At 38.4% G+C, this 18,519-nt stretch overlaps 1 protein-coding gene across 3 annotated transcripts in view; it reads right to left on the minus strand.

The window, feature by feature from the left end:
• Positions 1 to 12,360: 12,360 nt before the first annotated feature.
• The window catches only part of LOC149800652 (anoctamin-8-like), an 84,801-nt gene continuing 78,642 nt past the window's right edge, over positions 12,361 to 18,519 (minus strand). For all 3 annotated transcript variants that reach the window (XM_089954665.1, XM_089954666.1, XM_089954664.1), the window contains one exon: positions 12,361 to 17,810. In XM_089954665.1, the coding sequence (XP_089810791.1) occupies positions 17,187 to 17,810 (624 nt within the window). In that variant the 3' untranslated portion in view covers positions 12,361 to 17,186. The remainder of the gene's footprint in view (positions 17,811 to 18,519) is intronic.

The following is an 18,519-nucleotide window of genomic DNA, read 5'->3' on the forward strand; positions in this document are numbered from 1 at the left end:
AAGGTGTTTTTGGGTGAGGTTTGTCAGAATGAATATTTAGTTGCCTCTGGCAAACCCACCTTCAACCCAATTGTAGGGAGTGAATGATCAATTTTATGTGGTCAGTTTATACATTTTAAGAAATGATGGTAGTGTTAAGTTATTTTACATACAACAGCTTGATTTATGCCAGGAGATACCTACAAAATTTGCTTGGGCAGGTGCTTCTTTTGGGGAGGGAGCTTTTTTTTGTCCCATCTGCATAAACTTGTGAGATATCACATTTTTTGCATCAGGATCAACATTATTAGATTTCCAAAAGTCACATTTTTTGCTGCATTTAACTGAATCATACATGCCAACCATTATGCTTTTGGCATAATCGTTACGCTTTTGTTCACTAAATTACACTTTTCGCGTAAACATATTTGGATTACGCATTTTCGGTATGCAAACTTTACATACCCAGATCTGTACTTGCATAATACACTGACAGATCTGGCTCTGTATAGTTTGTTAGAAGTATTCAGTAGAATAAACAACATAGGCCCTGATCTGCATGCACATTATGCTATGGCAGATGAGGATCTTTGTTGTTTGATTTGACTTGTAAGTGAATGTATACAGTAATCAAATCATCAAATATGTGCTTAAAAACATTGTCATATCACACTGTATGATACAGACATGTCGTAAGGACTTGATAAAATATTATCTATTAAATATTCATGTGGTATAGATTAGATGCACTTTTATATCAGGCTTATTATTTCATTGTACTATGTTAATAGTTTAATATAAGTGCTCTCCAGTAAAGACATTTCCCCAGGAGTGGATCTGTTATAGGCCCACTCAAATAATCGTGATCAAACAAACATACTTTGGTTGTTGTTGTTGTTGTGGGGTTTAACGCCATTTTTCAGCACACGATAGGCTATGCATGGTGGCCAGTATTAATGGTGGAGGAAGAACCCGGGAAAACCCCAGGAAGAACCACCGACCCACAAGAAGCTACTGGCAAGCTTTCTCATATACCCACATTAGCCAAATCCTAGACTCGAACCCACGCAGACAGAGGTGAGATGGCAGTGATCCGTAACGGAGAGTGCTTTAGACCACTCGGCCACTCGGGGCCCCAACATACTTTGGACCTTGATGTCACATGGTCCAATAATAACATGGTCCCTGATATAACAGGTATTGTTGTGGATCCTGTGATATGGTTTTAATTAAATGTTTTGATAAACCCCAGTATAAAGTGACCTCAGCCAGATGATGGTTCTCAATAATGGGTCCTCTAAATGCATTATAGTGAGGGACGAGTGACCACAGTATCACATCCAGCAGTGATAGAAGCAATGTTAGATATGGGTTGGTGTATACATCCATGATTAATTACAGGTGAGACACTGGGTTCTACAAATGATTATTGGCCGGTGTTTTTGGAGTTATTCGTGATAAGTTTGATGGGTAATATTCAACTGCATGTTAAAGTACCTAGACCTGATCTTGCTGTTGAATTCAGTGATTTACCACAAAATGAGAAATAAATGATAAATATTAATTTCATTTTTGTTTTGATATTTTTGAATGCAAGCATTCAATGGAAAGCCTCCTGTTTTGATAAAAAGTAATATATGTATGTGCTTGATTATTGTATATGTGTTATTAATCGATATGAAATATCTAGTGTCACATCTTGCTTCATTTATTATATATTCTTGTACATAGAAGCATCAACATTCATGCAACTGTCACTGAAAAGTGGACTTGCTTTGGGGAAAGAAACAAAACATTCTAACTGGCAAAGAAACTGTATATGGGGGGGGGGGGTAAAACTAATTTTAATTGCATAATACTGCTACTATGCCATTGCATACCTTTTCTGAAATGCCAAGTCCCTAGTCCAAGCTACATATTCCCTCTTCCAGTTAATAATTGTGATCCAAGAATTGAAAATAATATGATCCCAGTCTGATTCCATTTTGATAGTCTACACATGAAGTAATTTCCTCATTTGACTTGGACTGAGACTACATGACATCTGAACAAGGTTAGAGGAGGGAATCATTGCAGTAGTAGCAGGTATTACATAGTTAAAATTAGTTTACCCCCAAACACCAAAAAGCATTTCAATAGCAGTAATACAATACCTTCTGTTGCACTGCTGAATTTACCTGGTAGGAGGGAGGCTGATGGCTTCAAACACAACTGGTATAAGAAAAATGCACTACCACTGTTAGCTGGCAAATGGTTTTACCACAGTCAAAGTTGGATGGAAGGAATAATTGCCTTCTTCCTGGTGCACAACAAAACATGGTTAAAGGATGAAAAAGTAGAGTGAGATTGCCAGAAGGTGACTCCTATGACATCCAAAGACTGATTCAAGTGTGTCCAGGATGCTACAATATCATTAACCTGGGCTTAAATTCTCATGAAAGATCTATTGGTGAGGAACTGATCAGCCCTCTTAACAGTGAGGAAATCTATTTGAAATGGTGGCTGCCAATATATTGGGAACCATTGACAGGAAGAAAGATGATTCAAGCTTTCCTTCCCCTTTTAGAGGAAGCTAAATAAAACCTCAACACCAAAACTTGGCAAAGAAGCCTATTTTGATCAACAAGAGGTCTCTTGGCCCCCCCCCCCCCCCAAAAAAAAATTGTTACTTTCCAAATCACCGCCAGAAGATCTGAATCAGGGTGGGCCTCAGAAAGCCTCTCTAGATGAGAGAATCCTAGCATCCTGAGCTCAGGAAGGCTTCAGTCACATGTATAGGGGTAGGGGTGTGCGGTCACTGATCAGAGATTAGTCAGGTGAAAGTGATCTAACAGAACTCTTGTTAGTCGAATCAGAGTCTGCCTCAGATCTTCTGGAGTGATATCACGTCTCTTACCACTCTTGGGAAGGTGCAACTCATTCTTATCAGTCACCCTAGCACTTAACCTCCTTGAGAGGGTACTGCTTATCAAAAGTCCATACTTCCTCTATCTGACCCACGAGATGGGGATGGAGCAGGGGACTCTAATGGAAGGGAAGGACCTACCACATCTGGTTCTTCTGGGAACTCATTCGAGTCCACCAGAATGGAGAGAGCATCGCCACCCTGAACTTGTTCCAGAGGCAAGAGAGAATTGTTCTTCACGGTCTCCATCTCTGGAGAAGCCAGTGAAACACCATTCGTAGGTGCTTACAGGAGGAAACAGAACTAATTCTAGGTGAATGGGGTCACTGATCCATTCTTGGCAATCTTGGAGGAGAGTAGTGGCCCACCTTCATCTTTGTTGGTCAAGGCCAGAGGGAATTGAGCAGTTCGAGTGTCTGTTAAATCTGACATACCTTGTGGGGAAAAAGAAGACTTACTACCAATTAGGTCGTAAACCCAATCCTGTTGGGACCAAACAGAAACAGAGAAAGCGGGTTGCCAATCTTATCCCCTTTACATGATGGGCGAACGAACCCCACTCCTTATTCCAATAAGGATATTTTTCTTTCGTGTTTTTTACTTTTTATTGGCGTCTTTTTCCACTGACTAGTAAAAGACCTATCCAGTGAAGAAGATCTAACAGATGGAATTTTGTTCGTCAAATCAGATTCTGCATTAGATCCATCGAAATAATAGTGATGCTCTTCTCTTTCTCTGGAAAGTGGGACTCTCTTATTGACCATCCTTTCTTTACCTCCTTGAGAGGGCATTGCTCATATGTGACTCACTCTCAGGCATCGGCACTTTCCTCCATTGGAGGGGTGTGTGTCAAGGATTTATCAGTAACAGACACAGATTACATTGGAATTAGTGTCAGTGATCCGAGACCTTTTGGCGATTTCCAAACCAGGGAAATCTGTCCTGGTTCTTGCCCCACCGGGGGGTGTAAACTTCTTTAAGACCCGAACTGATTTCAACCCCTCTCAGGAATAGAGTTTGTTGTGCTGAATGAAGATGAGGAAGAAGGGCCTTCTTCCTCCTTCAGTAAGTACCGAGACCTTCTGCCAAGTCCCACACTGAATCTGCCCATAGGGAATACCAATTGGACATCAATCACTGTATCTTCAGAACACAGTATGAACAAGTGGAATGAGTGGCACATGGGCCTTCTTGTACCCACACCAATGTGCTGAAAGACAAAATTTTGGAAAACAATATCACTGTTAACCAAAAAGGAGTAGGTAACTCTCAAATATAGTAATAAAAAGGAGTAAAATTAATAAAAGCACCACTAAGCTAAGCATAGTGAAAAATCCATAAAATTTAGCAAATATGCACACAAAAATGCACAGTTAACGCAAGAACTGGTTAGAAATCGAGAACAAAAAAGGATATTTTTGGCAAAGATAAAGTGAAATAGAGCATCCTGACATGTACTCACAATTAGTCCAAGGAAAAAGAGGAAGATATTCTGCATATTGGTTATGCCTAAGGAATCAGACTAGATCATGTTCTTTTCAATGTTTGGCCTCCAGTTACTAAATAGAGGATGGAACATTTACCTTGGATTGGGCAAGTAGCGGCCTGGAAAAGATAAGCAATGCAATAGTAGTAATAAATGTATTACTGCTATGAAAACTTTTTCAGAATCAGTAGGAATTGTGCAGTGTCATATTTTGCCTTCTTTCCATGATCTTCTTAAAGTATAGCGGTATGCATGAATCCATTAATAGTCGGACTTCATCAGGAAGAATTTTAATGGGGGACACATTTTAATTAAAATGTTTCCATCACAAACTCGCCTTCACTCAGAATCTTGGGATTAATGCAGTCAAAATTTACATTGTGGACACATTCAGTTAAAGTCTTTTTCTTAATTTGTATTTCTATAACTCGTGAACTATGACAAGAATTATATGTAGAACACTCGCCTTGGTTCGGGATTTTTTATCGCATATTTTAAAAACTCCGTTATCAAATTCACATTAAATTGAATATACCCCTTACATTCCTACTCTTGGATCAGGTCACTGGGTGGGGATATCCAGCAAAATTGTAAGACACTTGTAAGTTTTGATAGCATTTTTTTATGTTCTCTTAAGCATTTACCGATTTCTCCTCCCCTAAAGACGAGTAGTCGATTTTTGCTGTCTCTATTATACACACAAAGGGAAATAACTCTTGCACGTTACCTCCCTTGTAGCCTACAGGTGGCGTTAGTTTCAAGCTTTTGCTCGTAAACTGACATCATGGTTCACTTCTCCCGAAATCCACTGGAAATTGTTTCTTTTCATACCATTTTAGGATGTATTAAGGATTATTCTACAACTGGTAAAGTTATTTTTTTTATTGTTGACCATAATGTGTACTTTTTCACCTATTCGTTCTCTGATAACCTGGCTATACATGGCTACATTGTAGAACATGTTGAAGTTCGTGATAGCGCAAAATATTTATTTATCACCCCTGATATAGCGGGTATCTTTGGCGTTCTTAACGCAGTTAACTATGCATTTCTTTCTTTTTTTTTTCTTTCTCTTTCTTAATTGTCGTTTTTAGAATTAACTATGACGACCAAGTATGCTAAGTGCAAGAATTCAAAGCCAGCAAGAAATCTCGCATGTACAGTATATATATACCATCTTCTGTGTGCAGCATGTGCGCCATTTGGTCGGAGAATACATGGTCAAAAGTTCCAAGAAAAGCTGCAAGAAACAGGGAGTGACATGTAGATCAAAGGACCGAGAGTACTTATGTTTTGAACATTTACCTTATATTGAGTTTGGCCAGCCTGGGGGTGCGACTTCTACTCCACCATCTACACCTTCTCTGGAGTTATAAGTGCGTTGTTCGATAAAACATGCAAAGACGGAGTTGATTAGTTCTGGCCAGTCGTCCCCGTTCCTACCGCCTTCTTCTGTTTTAGTCAAGAATTTCGACACTTTGGCGGAGTTTCCACCCAATTGAAGGCAGCTCATGTGGCGTAAGTACACCTGCACTTCCAAGCATGGACTTCGGGCATGCAAGTCCAGGTGCATGGAGTTTAATATTGGGTTGAATGAGCCGTGCCGTCTATTTTGATGCTGTCTCGGCTGCCGATCGTACAGTCCAGCCCTAGATTCATACCGTCTAGCCATGCCTTAGTGTTGATGCCGTCTCGGCTGAGACCGTACCATCTAGCCATCCGGCTCTTAGTCCATTGAAAGCATGGCTTCCGTTACATATCGCCCTAAGGCTCTACAAGTAGAGCAATGGAACGTTCAGATTGCTTTGGATCTAATTGATATACCCACCAGTCTGCCTAACATTGCCAATACTCCAGCATTACAGCAATCTACACAGCCATCGGTAGTCCAGATACCCGTACTGGGTGATTTTACTTTTACCGATTCAACCACTACATCCTGTGGATAATGATGATATGGATAACCATTTACTCACGACGTTTCCTCATGGACGGTACCTTGGCAGTCTTAGAGATGATGGCCACACCTCAGCTATACCTCACTTGGAACGTATGATCCAGAGATCGCTCGTTCCCCGACCAGGACGAACCGTACACTGAAGGTAGTGATAATCCTGGTGATGGATCTTATTCAGATTCCACTATGGAGCAAACTGAGCGTGGATCTGAGGTGGCAGTTGTGGAATTTATGTGGTGTTGCCTAACTTAGAATGTACACCATCCCCATCTTCTACACCGACATACAGGGTCAAGATCTCAGACGATTTTGACGATAGGTATGTCAGCAAGTCCTTCCATCTTCTCCCACCGTCGGGAAAAATCCAGAAAATTGAAGAGGACCAAATCTATCAAGATCAGTGACCAGGTCATGCCAAAGTCTTTTTTTTCTTTTGCAGTTTTAAGTCCCATTCTGATGCCTTCTTTACATATCTCCTAGCATTAGACAAGATTAAAGTTGCGATCAATCCAACTTAACCTGTTTCTTATACGGTCGATAAAGGCGTCCTGCACACCACTTTGAAACTCGTTCGCAATATAATAGCCACGTCTTCGTCATCGAACTTGGCGTCTCTGTCTTTTTTTTTTATAGAAGAAGATACCAGATCGTTCGCTGTACAACTAAAAAGACTGCAAGCTGATCGTCAGTTTCGGAGGCAGTCGTATCTAGGGAATAAGAAACAAAGTTTCTCTAACCCCCTCCCACCACGCCTCCGCTGTCTTGCCGTTGACTCGTGTCCCCGACCGCCAGTACACAACAATCCGGTAGGCATCCGGCTTTATTCTTCTTCAAACAGCATTGGATCAATCTCTTTACGCGATGCGAGTGGGTGTTCCAAATTGTCTCAGATAGGCGTTGGTCCTAGTTTTGCCAATACACCCACCCCCGTCCTCTCCATTCATGACGGAAGTACCATCAGACTCGGTAACGTTCACACTCTTGTGGCAAGAAATCAGGACGCTCATCCAGAATTGGGCGGCATAGATTGTTCGGAATCCACAATCTCCAGAGTTTCCCTCCAAGTCTTTTCTGGTTAAGACTGCCCATGGCATTCATGTTGGAGATCACATAATCACTCCACCTCTCTATCCGTTCGAACACATTTGTCACCTGCCCCATTCTGCCAGACGCATATTATTACGTTCCCGTCCATCCATCCTTACAGAAGTTCCCACGGTTTACATACCGAGTAAATTATGAGTTTCACTCTCGTTCCCGGTTTGGACAGAAGTCAGTGGGCCTTTATGAAACTACTCCACTGTATTGTATCCTGTTTCCGTTCATCTATTTCCATGTCAAAGGAAAGAACTACCTAATCTCCCTTTTACATCACCAGATTCTCAGATCAATTGTCCATCCCATCAGTTCGTAAATTTGGATATGGATTTTCTCACCTGCCTCAACTTGGCACGTCTTCCTCAACTTTGGGTAGTCCGAATCATCGTCCCAACAGAATCATTTCCAAAACAAAATGGATCACAGCCAAGGAGTTTCTGCAACTCCTCGGATTGTTCTACGTATAAGCGGATATTATCACTATGGTTTTCCTCTAAATGCGCCTTTTGCAGTCTACCTTGCAGTTCAAGGTCATCCCTCTTCCATGTCGCTCGATCAATGTAACTAATGACATATTATTATTCCTGGATCAGTGGTGCAACCAAAGTTGGTTCATGACAGGAATACGCCTAGGACAGCAGTACCCAGATGTGTCCGTGTGTACAAACTTAAGCACCCGTATTTGAGAAACTGAACACTGTCAACGAGCAGTGTGGTCCGGAGGACACAATTCTCCAAATTAATTTCTTGAAGAATAAAGTTATCATCAGAGCCTTTCATATTTGGATCGACCATCATTAGAACAAGATGGTGCTCATCATGTCGAACGAACTAGGCGGTCGCGACATACCTCCTTAAACAGGGTAGTACCAAATCGCCCGAGTTCTTTTCTGGTGTGGGCATTCCACCTTTGCAATACCGACATGAACAGATCTTCATTCAGAATGGTCCCTCCGTCTGTCTTTCATCAGATTTGCCAGCTATGGGGAGGTGGGGGGGGGGGGCATAGCACAGTGTCCACCTCTTTTCCCCAGTACCGACTCCAGAGGCATGGTCTGTCGATGCTCTTTCAGCAAAGATCTGTTTGCCAACCCAATTCCCCCTTAGTTCCAAAGATTATATAGAAATTGAGGGTCATGAAGTGCAAAATGATTCTAATTGCCCCTACTCCGCTTGGACAAATCCTGGATCACCGATCTTCTTGATCTAGCAATATATCTACCACAGGAAGATCCCGGTCAGTCCGAATCTGCTCATACAGCCTCAGACCCACGAATTCCATCCTTGCAAGGACCATCTTCTCCTTCACACTTAGCTCTTGTCCAGAGAGCCATGCTGCAGAACAATTCAACCCTTCAGTCATGAAAAGAATTGCAAAAGCTAGAAGGTCATCCGCTTTAAAGAATTCTGAAGTGAAATGGCATGTTCTCAGGGACTGGTGCAAAGTCAAAAACATTGCCCCTTTCAGTGCCTGTATCCCACAAATAGCTGACGTTTTTCTTTGCCATCTGGAGAATAAAAGCTGACTTGGCTCCGAAAACTATTAAGAGCGTGTTCTTTCATCATGACAGGGAGGATTTTAGTCTTAAGGACCTCTCTGACTAGTTGTCAGTGGCCCAAAGAGGCCAAGTGCTCTAAAGTGGTCACCGTTACAGATCACTGCCGTCTCACCTGTGTCTGCGTGGGTTGGAGTCTCGGGTTCGGTCAATGTGGGTATGTGAGAAAGCTTTCCAGCAGCTTCACGTGGGTCGGTAGTTCTTTCCGGGGTTATTGCCAGTAGCTTCTTGTGGGTCGGTGGTTCTTCCCTGGGTTTTCCAGGGTTCTTCCTCCACCAGTTATACTGGCCGCCATGTATAGCCTATCTTGTGCTGAAAAATGGCGTTAAACCCTAGAACAACAACAACAACAACTTTCCGGGGTTTTCCTCCACCATTTATACTGGCCACATGTATAGCCTATCTTGTGCTGAAAATGGCTTTTAACCCCTACAACAACAACAACTGACCTTTTTGTCTAACTTTGACTTGCATAGACATAAATTACCATCACTTATTTTCTTATGTGGCATCTTTCCTGGATTCTGACTTGGCTAAATTAAAAAACTGAGCCTTTAGCCAGGACTTCGCTGAAACTCCTTTCTTACAAAACGTTTTTCGTGAAAATGTTCACTTTGGCATGCAGAGTCAGTGAATTACATGCTCTTTCTGGTGACCAAGCCTATTTTCAATTTTGATCAGATGGCTCACCGACCCTTTTGACACAACCTAGTTTCATCACCAAGAATTGGTTGCTGACAGTGGGCAATCAAAGTCATCATACATCCTCTCTCCTATATTGACATCATCCAAGATGTTTTCAAACTGGACAAAGTACATTTGCTCAGATTTTATCTAAAGCTGACTGAGCTATTTTGTGGAGCTCAAAGACACCCCTTTCTCCCAGTTCCATCTGGGAACGATGATATAACCCCTAAAGTCCTCTCATTTTTGTTTAAGTGAGTAATAACAGAGTCGCCTCATGAAGATTTCTGCTCATGAGATAAAAGCAATGTCTGTGAGCCTTGCCTTGGTGGTGGTGATATCTCTATCAAAGATATCATTGAGGCCACTGGTGGCCTGCACAGTCAGCCTTCTTAAGTTTTATGTACAAGATTTGGATCCACAGCGACAAACTCTGGATCTGGTAGATGCAGTCTCAGTTGTACATTGATAACAGACCCAACAGACGTCAGCACAACCTTTGGACGGCCCAGCTTTCCCTGGGTTCACCTGGAAATTGTATGCGATAAGATCTCATTATTTCTTCTTCCATGACTTAAACACATCACCTCCAGTTGTGCTGCTCACAAATCAGGAGAGAAGGTTAACCTTCATGTGATGAATCCAATGTTCTTCCCTCCAAGGTTAAATGGTATCCCTCTGCCTATTACCTATTCTCCTAATGTTAATGTGATCAGGGAATGTGCTCAAAAGGAAAGCAAATTTTTCAGTAAATTATGTTTCTCCTAGAATACTTATCTGCTCAGTGTAGAACTTACACCACCTGCAAGTGGCCATGGGAGGTAATGGACAAGAGTTACTGCCCTTTGTCTATATATAATATAGGCAGCAAGTACAAATTTTCAGTTTTTTGGAAGGCTGAATTTGGGAGTTAGCAGGGCTTATATTCCTAATGTTAATGTTATCGGTTTAGCATTTAAGGAGAAACATAATTTACTGAACGTTTTGCTTTCAGCATTAGAGTATTATAAGATCCTGCTTCCATATTTCCCTATACTAGTGTTGTACCCTAAGTTACATTCCCAGATGGAATATTGGGTTCAAGACATTTTTTTTCTTCTTCCTTCCAATATTTGATCTAATTATCTAATTTACTTCATGTCTGGGATTTTATATGATCCATTATTTCTTTACTCCTAAAACCACTGCATCTTCCTGGGTTATGTCCCTTGTTGTGGATTCAAGAGACGTGACACTTTTTGATTATTTATTTCATCAGTTTATTTAAATAAATTTACACCCAAATAAATGCGTTTTTAGAATATAACATCACAAACTTAATTACCTTTAATACTGTACAGCTCCTGTTTATGGGTTACATTCTTCAATGAGTTCTTAAACTATATTTCAATTGCTGTTTATCCAATTTACAGTGTATTTTGAATATTAAAACTTTTTCTATATCCTTACTCCCAGTAACATTTCTGCCATTTGATAAGGTCCGGACCCATGGTGTTATGCCCTTTGATATATTGACAGTTCATCCAGGAGGAATACCAAGTTTCTTGCAATAAATTTCATGTTGATCTTCATAATTACAACAGTTTTATGTAAGGGAGTTGACCATCATGCAGGATATAATTAGGTCTGTTTGTTTTTAACAAGTTTGTACAAGTATTCATGTAAATAAGTACATTCGTTCTACAACATAATATTAGATAGACACTAAATCCTCAATTTGTTGGTATATTGTAGTTAGTTGTATCCATCCACACATGTGTTATTCAGTCAGAATTTGAATGAAACCTGAACTCAAGTCTACAGTGAATGGGAGAATGATCATATGTTATATATCTAATATTTATACATTTATGCACATCAGGATTATCATGCGGTTCCAAACCTAGTTCATGCTTTTCCCATGTTAATGCATTCTCAATTATTATTATCTGTATACATATCCTGACATTTCCTTAAATTGTGGACCTTCATTACAGTCACACTGTTCCATAGCCAGAGGGCTCCCTTCATTTGGGCCATTACCAAGTTTCATGTATTCACAACTTTGCTTTGACTCCCAAATTGTGTCAGTACTTAAATGTACTCAACTGTTATGCCCATATACTTCATACCCACTTCCTACAGTGCATGTATGGAGTTTCACCTGATGTTTGTTATCATAGCAATCCTCTGGATCAGACTTTTTGAGTTCTGGTTATTAGCATCCCTATATACCTTGTATCAGCCCCTTGTGGCTCCACATATGGGTGTCAGATACCTACAAACTCCCCCAAGTCTCTCTTCCTGAGATATTCCTATAGAATAGATTAAAAGCTCTGCTGGCGCAGTGATGAAATTTGCCCCCATTATGCTAAAGATTATTCAATATGTACGATCAAGTTTCTATTGAACCTATGTATTGTGTGTTATTTAACTGGTAAGATATTTAACAGGGATGAATAGATCCAGATGGGGTGAGGGAACTGGATGCATGTGTGTATTGGCCAGTACATTTAAGACCATCTACACAACTAAGCGATGATGATCATAGCTAGGTATGATGTGTGACAAGGATGAGTACTGGACAACAAAGGTTCCAAATCCATCATGCGATAGAGGAAGTGAAAGTTGAGAGTGAAAGTCAAATTTTCGTAGGTAATAAATGGTGATGGCATATGTCATGCCTTCTAATTATTATTAAAAATAGAGACAGTAATGTGTTACTATTTACAATGCTTTATTTTAACGAAATAATAAAAGACAGATCATATCTATAAAATTACTTTTGTAAAAGGACAGCTAATGATGAATACATTTAAAATAAAAGTACCAACACCGGTAATAGAAAAATTAGAGATTTTCTAGGCAGAATTCATTTTGCCCAATAAGCCTTGATAACTGATACTTGATTGTACACATTTATTATTGTCACTACAACACTGCACCTTAACCCAAGTGTAAATTATATAAAACAGCAGTCGCACAAAATACATGTATAAATCATTGGTAAATGCACTTTTTTAAAAACAGACAAAATATTTAAGCAAATGAAAACTGTACATTACCTATAATAATGTGGAGTGTAAGAAATCTTACCAGAAAACTTCCTTATAAACAAAGAACAAGTTTTCTTAATTTTATCTTTTTTACCTACACATAAATAGTCCTGTTCAACCAGACTTCTCGTAAAACTATGTGTGATCCTCACTAAATGAGGGTCTGATAAAACCAGAAAGAGGCTTTCCCCAAATTTAAAAAAGCATTTTCATTGGCTAATGAGCTGCAGTAATATAAACATGTCTGTGATGATGAGATTACATTATGCTTCACACACTCCTGCTCATTTTCGATTGCTGATTGAGACACACCTCCTACATTAGCACTGGTGTTTATAAAACGGTGTTAAATTATATTCTTTAAAGCTTTCAACATAATCTTAGGTCGAATAGTTGTAGAGAATGTCTTGACAAATGTTTAGATTATGATATCATGATGTGCTGGCAATTTTACATTAAAAGACCACTTTAATTTAGTACCAAACAGACATCATAAGAAGTTTTCTTGTGAAAACCCCATTTGGACACAACTTTCATTCAGAAGAAGTGGCACTAATAAAATTTAAAAGATGGCTGCTGTTGTGGCGATATTTTATTTAGAACCAACTAGGCATCATAAAAGTTTTTCAGCAAAAACCACATGTTGATATGACTATCAATTCAGATCAAGTAGCAATAGATGCTGTAGTTGCCATATTGGGTATTAGATTAGTACCATTTTCATTTCAGACCAATTAGATATCATAAGAAGTCTTTCAGTGAAAAACCCATTTTCAAGGACCCTCCAAAAGAAGCAGCAAACAAAAGCATTTCAATAAGGTTACTGGATATCTGACCAGCTCCACTGTCATTTTGACCAAATAGCCTTGGGATTGATACATGTGGTGTACAGTCTAATGGCAATCCGAGGAGTAGTTTTGAGTAGCAATAACAAATTCCGTGCAAACATACAGGCAGATTCTGGACAATAGAGTACAAACAGGCTATCCCATAATCTCTTCAGGTTTATAACTACAACAGCAAAATTTATAAAGAAAACGACAACAACAAAAAAATTACCTGAGAACAAGGTAAAAGTATCACATGAATGGTGGTTTGTCTAAATGCTATGTCATCTAATTAAAAAGCATGAAAGGAAAGGTCTCCAATTTTGTTATCAATAAAGATTTCATACTTTTTAGTGAATGCCCACAAGAAATAATCCAAGATTCAGGAAATCATCATAATGGTAATTACCATTACTATTTGTTTGTGCATCTGTCTCTATTTGTGTCTGTTATTTGTGCATATACACTAAACAGCCTCATTTATGTTTAACTGATTTCGACTGTGAAAGGGAGGTGGTTGTTAAGTAGAGGTTAAAAAGGTAAAGATAAAATGAACACTAAGTCAGAACCTTGGTGAATATGAGGCAGGATTGTTTAAAGGAAGTGACCATTATAAGAGATAGCACTGTATTTGGCCAACTGTACTTTCAAACATCTTCAAAAACGAATATAAAAAATCACAAAACTGATAACCGATTTATATAATAATAGTACACTGTTATAATGAGTAGTTTTGGTACCATGTATATATATATATATATGTATGCTTACGGTTTCAGTGTTTAAAGCTTGTCGAGATAGCTAAATTTGTGTTGTCCACAATGCTGATCAAAGCATTCTAGCACTTTTAAAACTGGCATTATAGATCACATTATCTATAAGTCTGCAACACTGCCATGAGGCCAAGAGCTTTATAAGCCCTCAAACATCAAAATCACAAGTGGGCCATTCATTTAGTATGGATGCAAAAATTCATCTATTTTCAACCTGCCCTTCTCCATGCATGGTGTCTTTTTTCTACACCCCCCCATCAGTACATACACCTTTGATTAATCCCCACCCCACTACAAATGGGAGTTCCTTTAGTAACAAGGTAGCCATATTTGCATGGAAGAGTCAAATTTCAAGCAACATATGTTATCCTTCACCATCCTTGATAATCCCAATAATTATGTAAATTTTGATCTCTTATTTGTTCAAATTCTTTTAAGCAATATTAAAACTAGACACTGTATACATTGGAGGCAGGGCAACATAGTTTTGTCTGCAATAGACTATTCTGGAAACCAGAACAAGACTGAGCAGTTTATATCAAGTGCTTATATTTGCTCTGAAACACTAACAAGTTGACAGTGTTAGGCTGCCCATTGGCAACAATCAGATTAGAAATTATAAATTGATGAATGAAATGACTAAGTTTTATACATTTTTTTATATCCTTGATGTTTTTTGTTTTAAAATCGGAAGGAGTGGGGCACATGCAAATGGGAGAGTGTGCAAATACTAATGGTTGTTGTTGGCCAAGGCACATAGATTTTACTCATTGTTGCTATAATACAGTTTGTGTTATTATATGCATTTGTACTACTTGGTCTTACCGCCTCCTTACATATACATATACAAACTTCAAACCTCCCTCCTCCCTTGGTGCATACATACTAAATCGATAGCCAAAAACTTATGACCCTGTAAATCCCACATTTATTTATGATTGCTATATGACACTTGTATGATCTGGACCAGAACATTAAATTTACAATGGAATACTTAAATAAGAAAATCACACATACTGATACAACAGTATCATGCATAAATAATAAAGCATCATTTGATTTACACATAAGCCTACTGATAAACCAGTTATTTCATTATGATTAGGTATCAACCTTTCCACTGTAAGATGTCATTTCCTTACAGTCAACTATTATGTATTAAATAAATCAGACTTTGAGAAACGTGTATCAATTCCCATCTAATTTTCTGACAAGAACAATTAGAAATACTTATCTATTCTCATACAATTTTGTCTAAAATTTTGGTTCAGCCAGAGAAACATACATCTGAACTCATACAATTTTATGAGACCAACTGGAGTTTAGGAAGCAAGCATCTGATCTCATCCAATTTTGCTTAAAGGTTTGACTGAGATTTTATCTATAAGTGAGACGTAAAATCCATATTCTATCCCATTAACATGGATCCTAATTCAGAAGATGTGGTACCAATTATATTCCCCAGTCTCCCTCTGGCATATTGTCAGCCTTACTTGGATGGAAACCTAACACATCAAATAAATCTGGCAAACGAGTTTGATTTACTGCCAATATCTGCATAGACTAGCAAATTGGAAGAAAGAGAGTGCACACAGTATTTTTTTCTGAAATTGACATTTTTCATGCGTATTTTTGGCACGCTGCTTTTTGAACAAAATTTTGTTTAAAAATTTTACATGGACAATATATGGATAAATTTATTCTGGAGCTGCACATTTCTGAGTTACCAAATGAATCTGAAAAAGAATCTGCAAATTTTAATATAAAACTTCACTGCAAAGTATAATTATTTTTTTTTACATCAAGGGGTTTGCAATAAATTTTTATACTACTGTACCATCTTCCCTCCATCATAACAGGTATATCTTTTTATGCCATGATTTACAGGTGATCTATCATCTAGCTGAAGGTCGGTCATCACATGTTTAAGAATATTTTTGCAATATCATTCTTGTTGACAGAAAGCACATTGAAATATAATTATTAGCAAATTAAACTTTACTGAGGTTGAGAAAAGCCACAAAAGTGAAGAATCCACAAACTAAGTGAAACTACAGTTTGTGGAAAAATCAACAGGTATGGCCATCTGGACATTTTGCAAAGAGGGAAGGTATTTTTTTTCAATAATACATACAAGATCCACAGTGAAATGCCTATGACACATTCAAATAGTTTGCTGTATCAAATATTTCAAAGGCATGTCATTTATGCTGTTTGATGTCAAAGCTCTTTAAGTGTGTACATCAAGTAATTATTGACCCTTACCTTTCTCTTTCCTTCTCTCTCTCTCTCTCTCACTCTCTCTCTCTCTCGTAGATGATGTAAATATTGTGAAACAAGCAATTAACAACAAATATAATGAATTTACTTTTAAATAATAATAATATTAATAATAATAATAATAACAACAACACTAACAACAATAATAATATTATGTCTTTCTTGGCTTTAGAACCATATTAAAATTACATTTGTATAAACTTCCATTACCAGTTGCAAAAGTTTTGTATTTATAAAATATATATGAAAGTCAGCTTTTAATAAGTGCTAAACTTCAGTGTAGACAAACAATTCTAAAGTTATTCTTCAATCTTGCCCATCTTTCACCCATGATGTTTATGCAGATATTAAAGGTGAATTTTGACTCTTTATTTAGAAATCTGTGGCAACATGGTACTAATATTCATTAATTAAATATCGAATCAGAGCGAATGTTTTAAACATGACATGTACACATGGGTTAAAAATAAGTATGTCTACTGGCTGCACCCGCTGGGGTATTGTCCACGGAAGTTTCTATCCTTTATTGCTTTGGTTATACTTCAATTTGTCTAGGTCTGTAACCAAGTAATTGTCTTTCCTATTGTCAGTTAAAATTCATGCTCATCATGAATCGAGTTCTTTTTTGGGTGGACATTTTGCATTTGGATTAGCAAATCCTATGACAGACATTGTATAACTTGAGCTCAATGAAGGTTGTGTGACAGTTCTGGATGAACTAAGTGAACCTTCTGAGCATGAAGTAAAAGTTGATGTTGAGGATGAACTTTTTGTCTGCATATCAGAAACAGATGACTGTGGTTGAGCATAACACTTCATGGATGAATTAAACAAAGGAGATGATAAATCTGATGATGTGAATGATTGAGCTGTGCTATATTGTCTTACATTACTATTTTTCTGAACAAATTGTGTGTGGAAAAAAGATGATCTGGTATCTGTCATGGAACCTCCTCTGCTCTCCGATTTAGTCTCTTGTGAGGTTGTTCCTGAGGTAGAGGAGGTAGAGCTCCTGCCAACAGGAATGGAATGTGAGGAGGTACTGCCTGTCTGAGCATTCCCGTCTCTGTTAATGGATGAGGAGGAGGAGGGTACTGAACTTCTAGGCAATGAGGCTGCAGCAGCATATGGGGAGGATTCTGACTTGAAACTGTATACATTTGATGATGGAGAGACAGGAGGATGTCTGTCAGCAGAATCTTTTTGCATTGTATGTTGTGATTCCAATTTCTGGAAACAAAAACAAGGACACCACTTGCAAAATATGATGGCTGAGAATAGGTTAAGCCTATTATGATGAACAGTTTCAGCTTGATTTTATTCTACAAACATATATCCATTATGATTTACCTTCTGATACTTAAGACACCTGCTGCTAAGTCCTAATATACAACGGTTGAATATCAATAATTAGTATGCTTACAATTGCAATAACAAGGTGTAAAATAGACTAACACCCCAATTTCCTCAAATAGAAACTGCCCCACATGTAAGCACTGTGTTATCTTATGCACAAATTATACATTAGTAGACCTATGAACCTATGACCACAGTAAGTTACCTGAATAAAATGATTGCTGAAATCAGCAGCAAATTGAACAAAAGTATCATGATCAGCCCACCCTAATTTTAGTAGTCCTCTATGTTGGCACTAGTAGAACATAACTGTCTCCGGAGATTACTGACCAATGGTCAAGGTAAGCAGTCTTGGATTAAACTGTGTAGAAACCATTATTTTCATGAGTGTAACTTTACACCTTTAGACCACAGAATCTATAGGTTTCTTCACTGCAATGTACAAGCCATCCACAAAGCTGGGTCAAGGAAATTACTCTAGAACAAAAGGTATTCTGCAAAATCTATTTTTGGACAAGCCACAATGACCATGACCTTTTGACTCCAAAATCAATAGGCCTCTTCCATATCTTAAGTACAAACC

This window comes from Sinohyriopsis cumingii, chromosome 4 (assembly GCF_028554795.1).
Source record: "Sinohyriopsis cumingii isolate HCF-2022 chromosome 4, ASM2855479v2, whole genome shotgun sequence".
Classification (NCBI taxonomy): Eukaryota; Metazoa; Mollusca; class Bivalvia; order Unionida; family Unionidae; genus Sinohyriopsis; species Sinohyriopsis cumingii.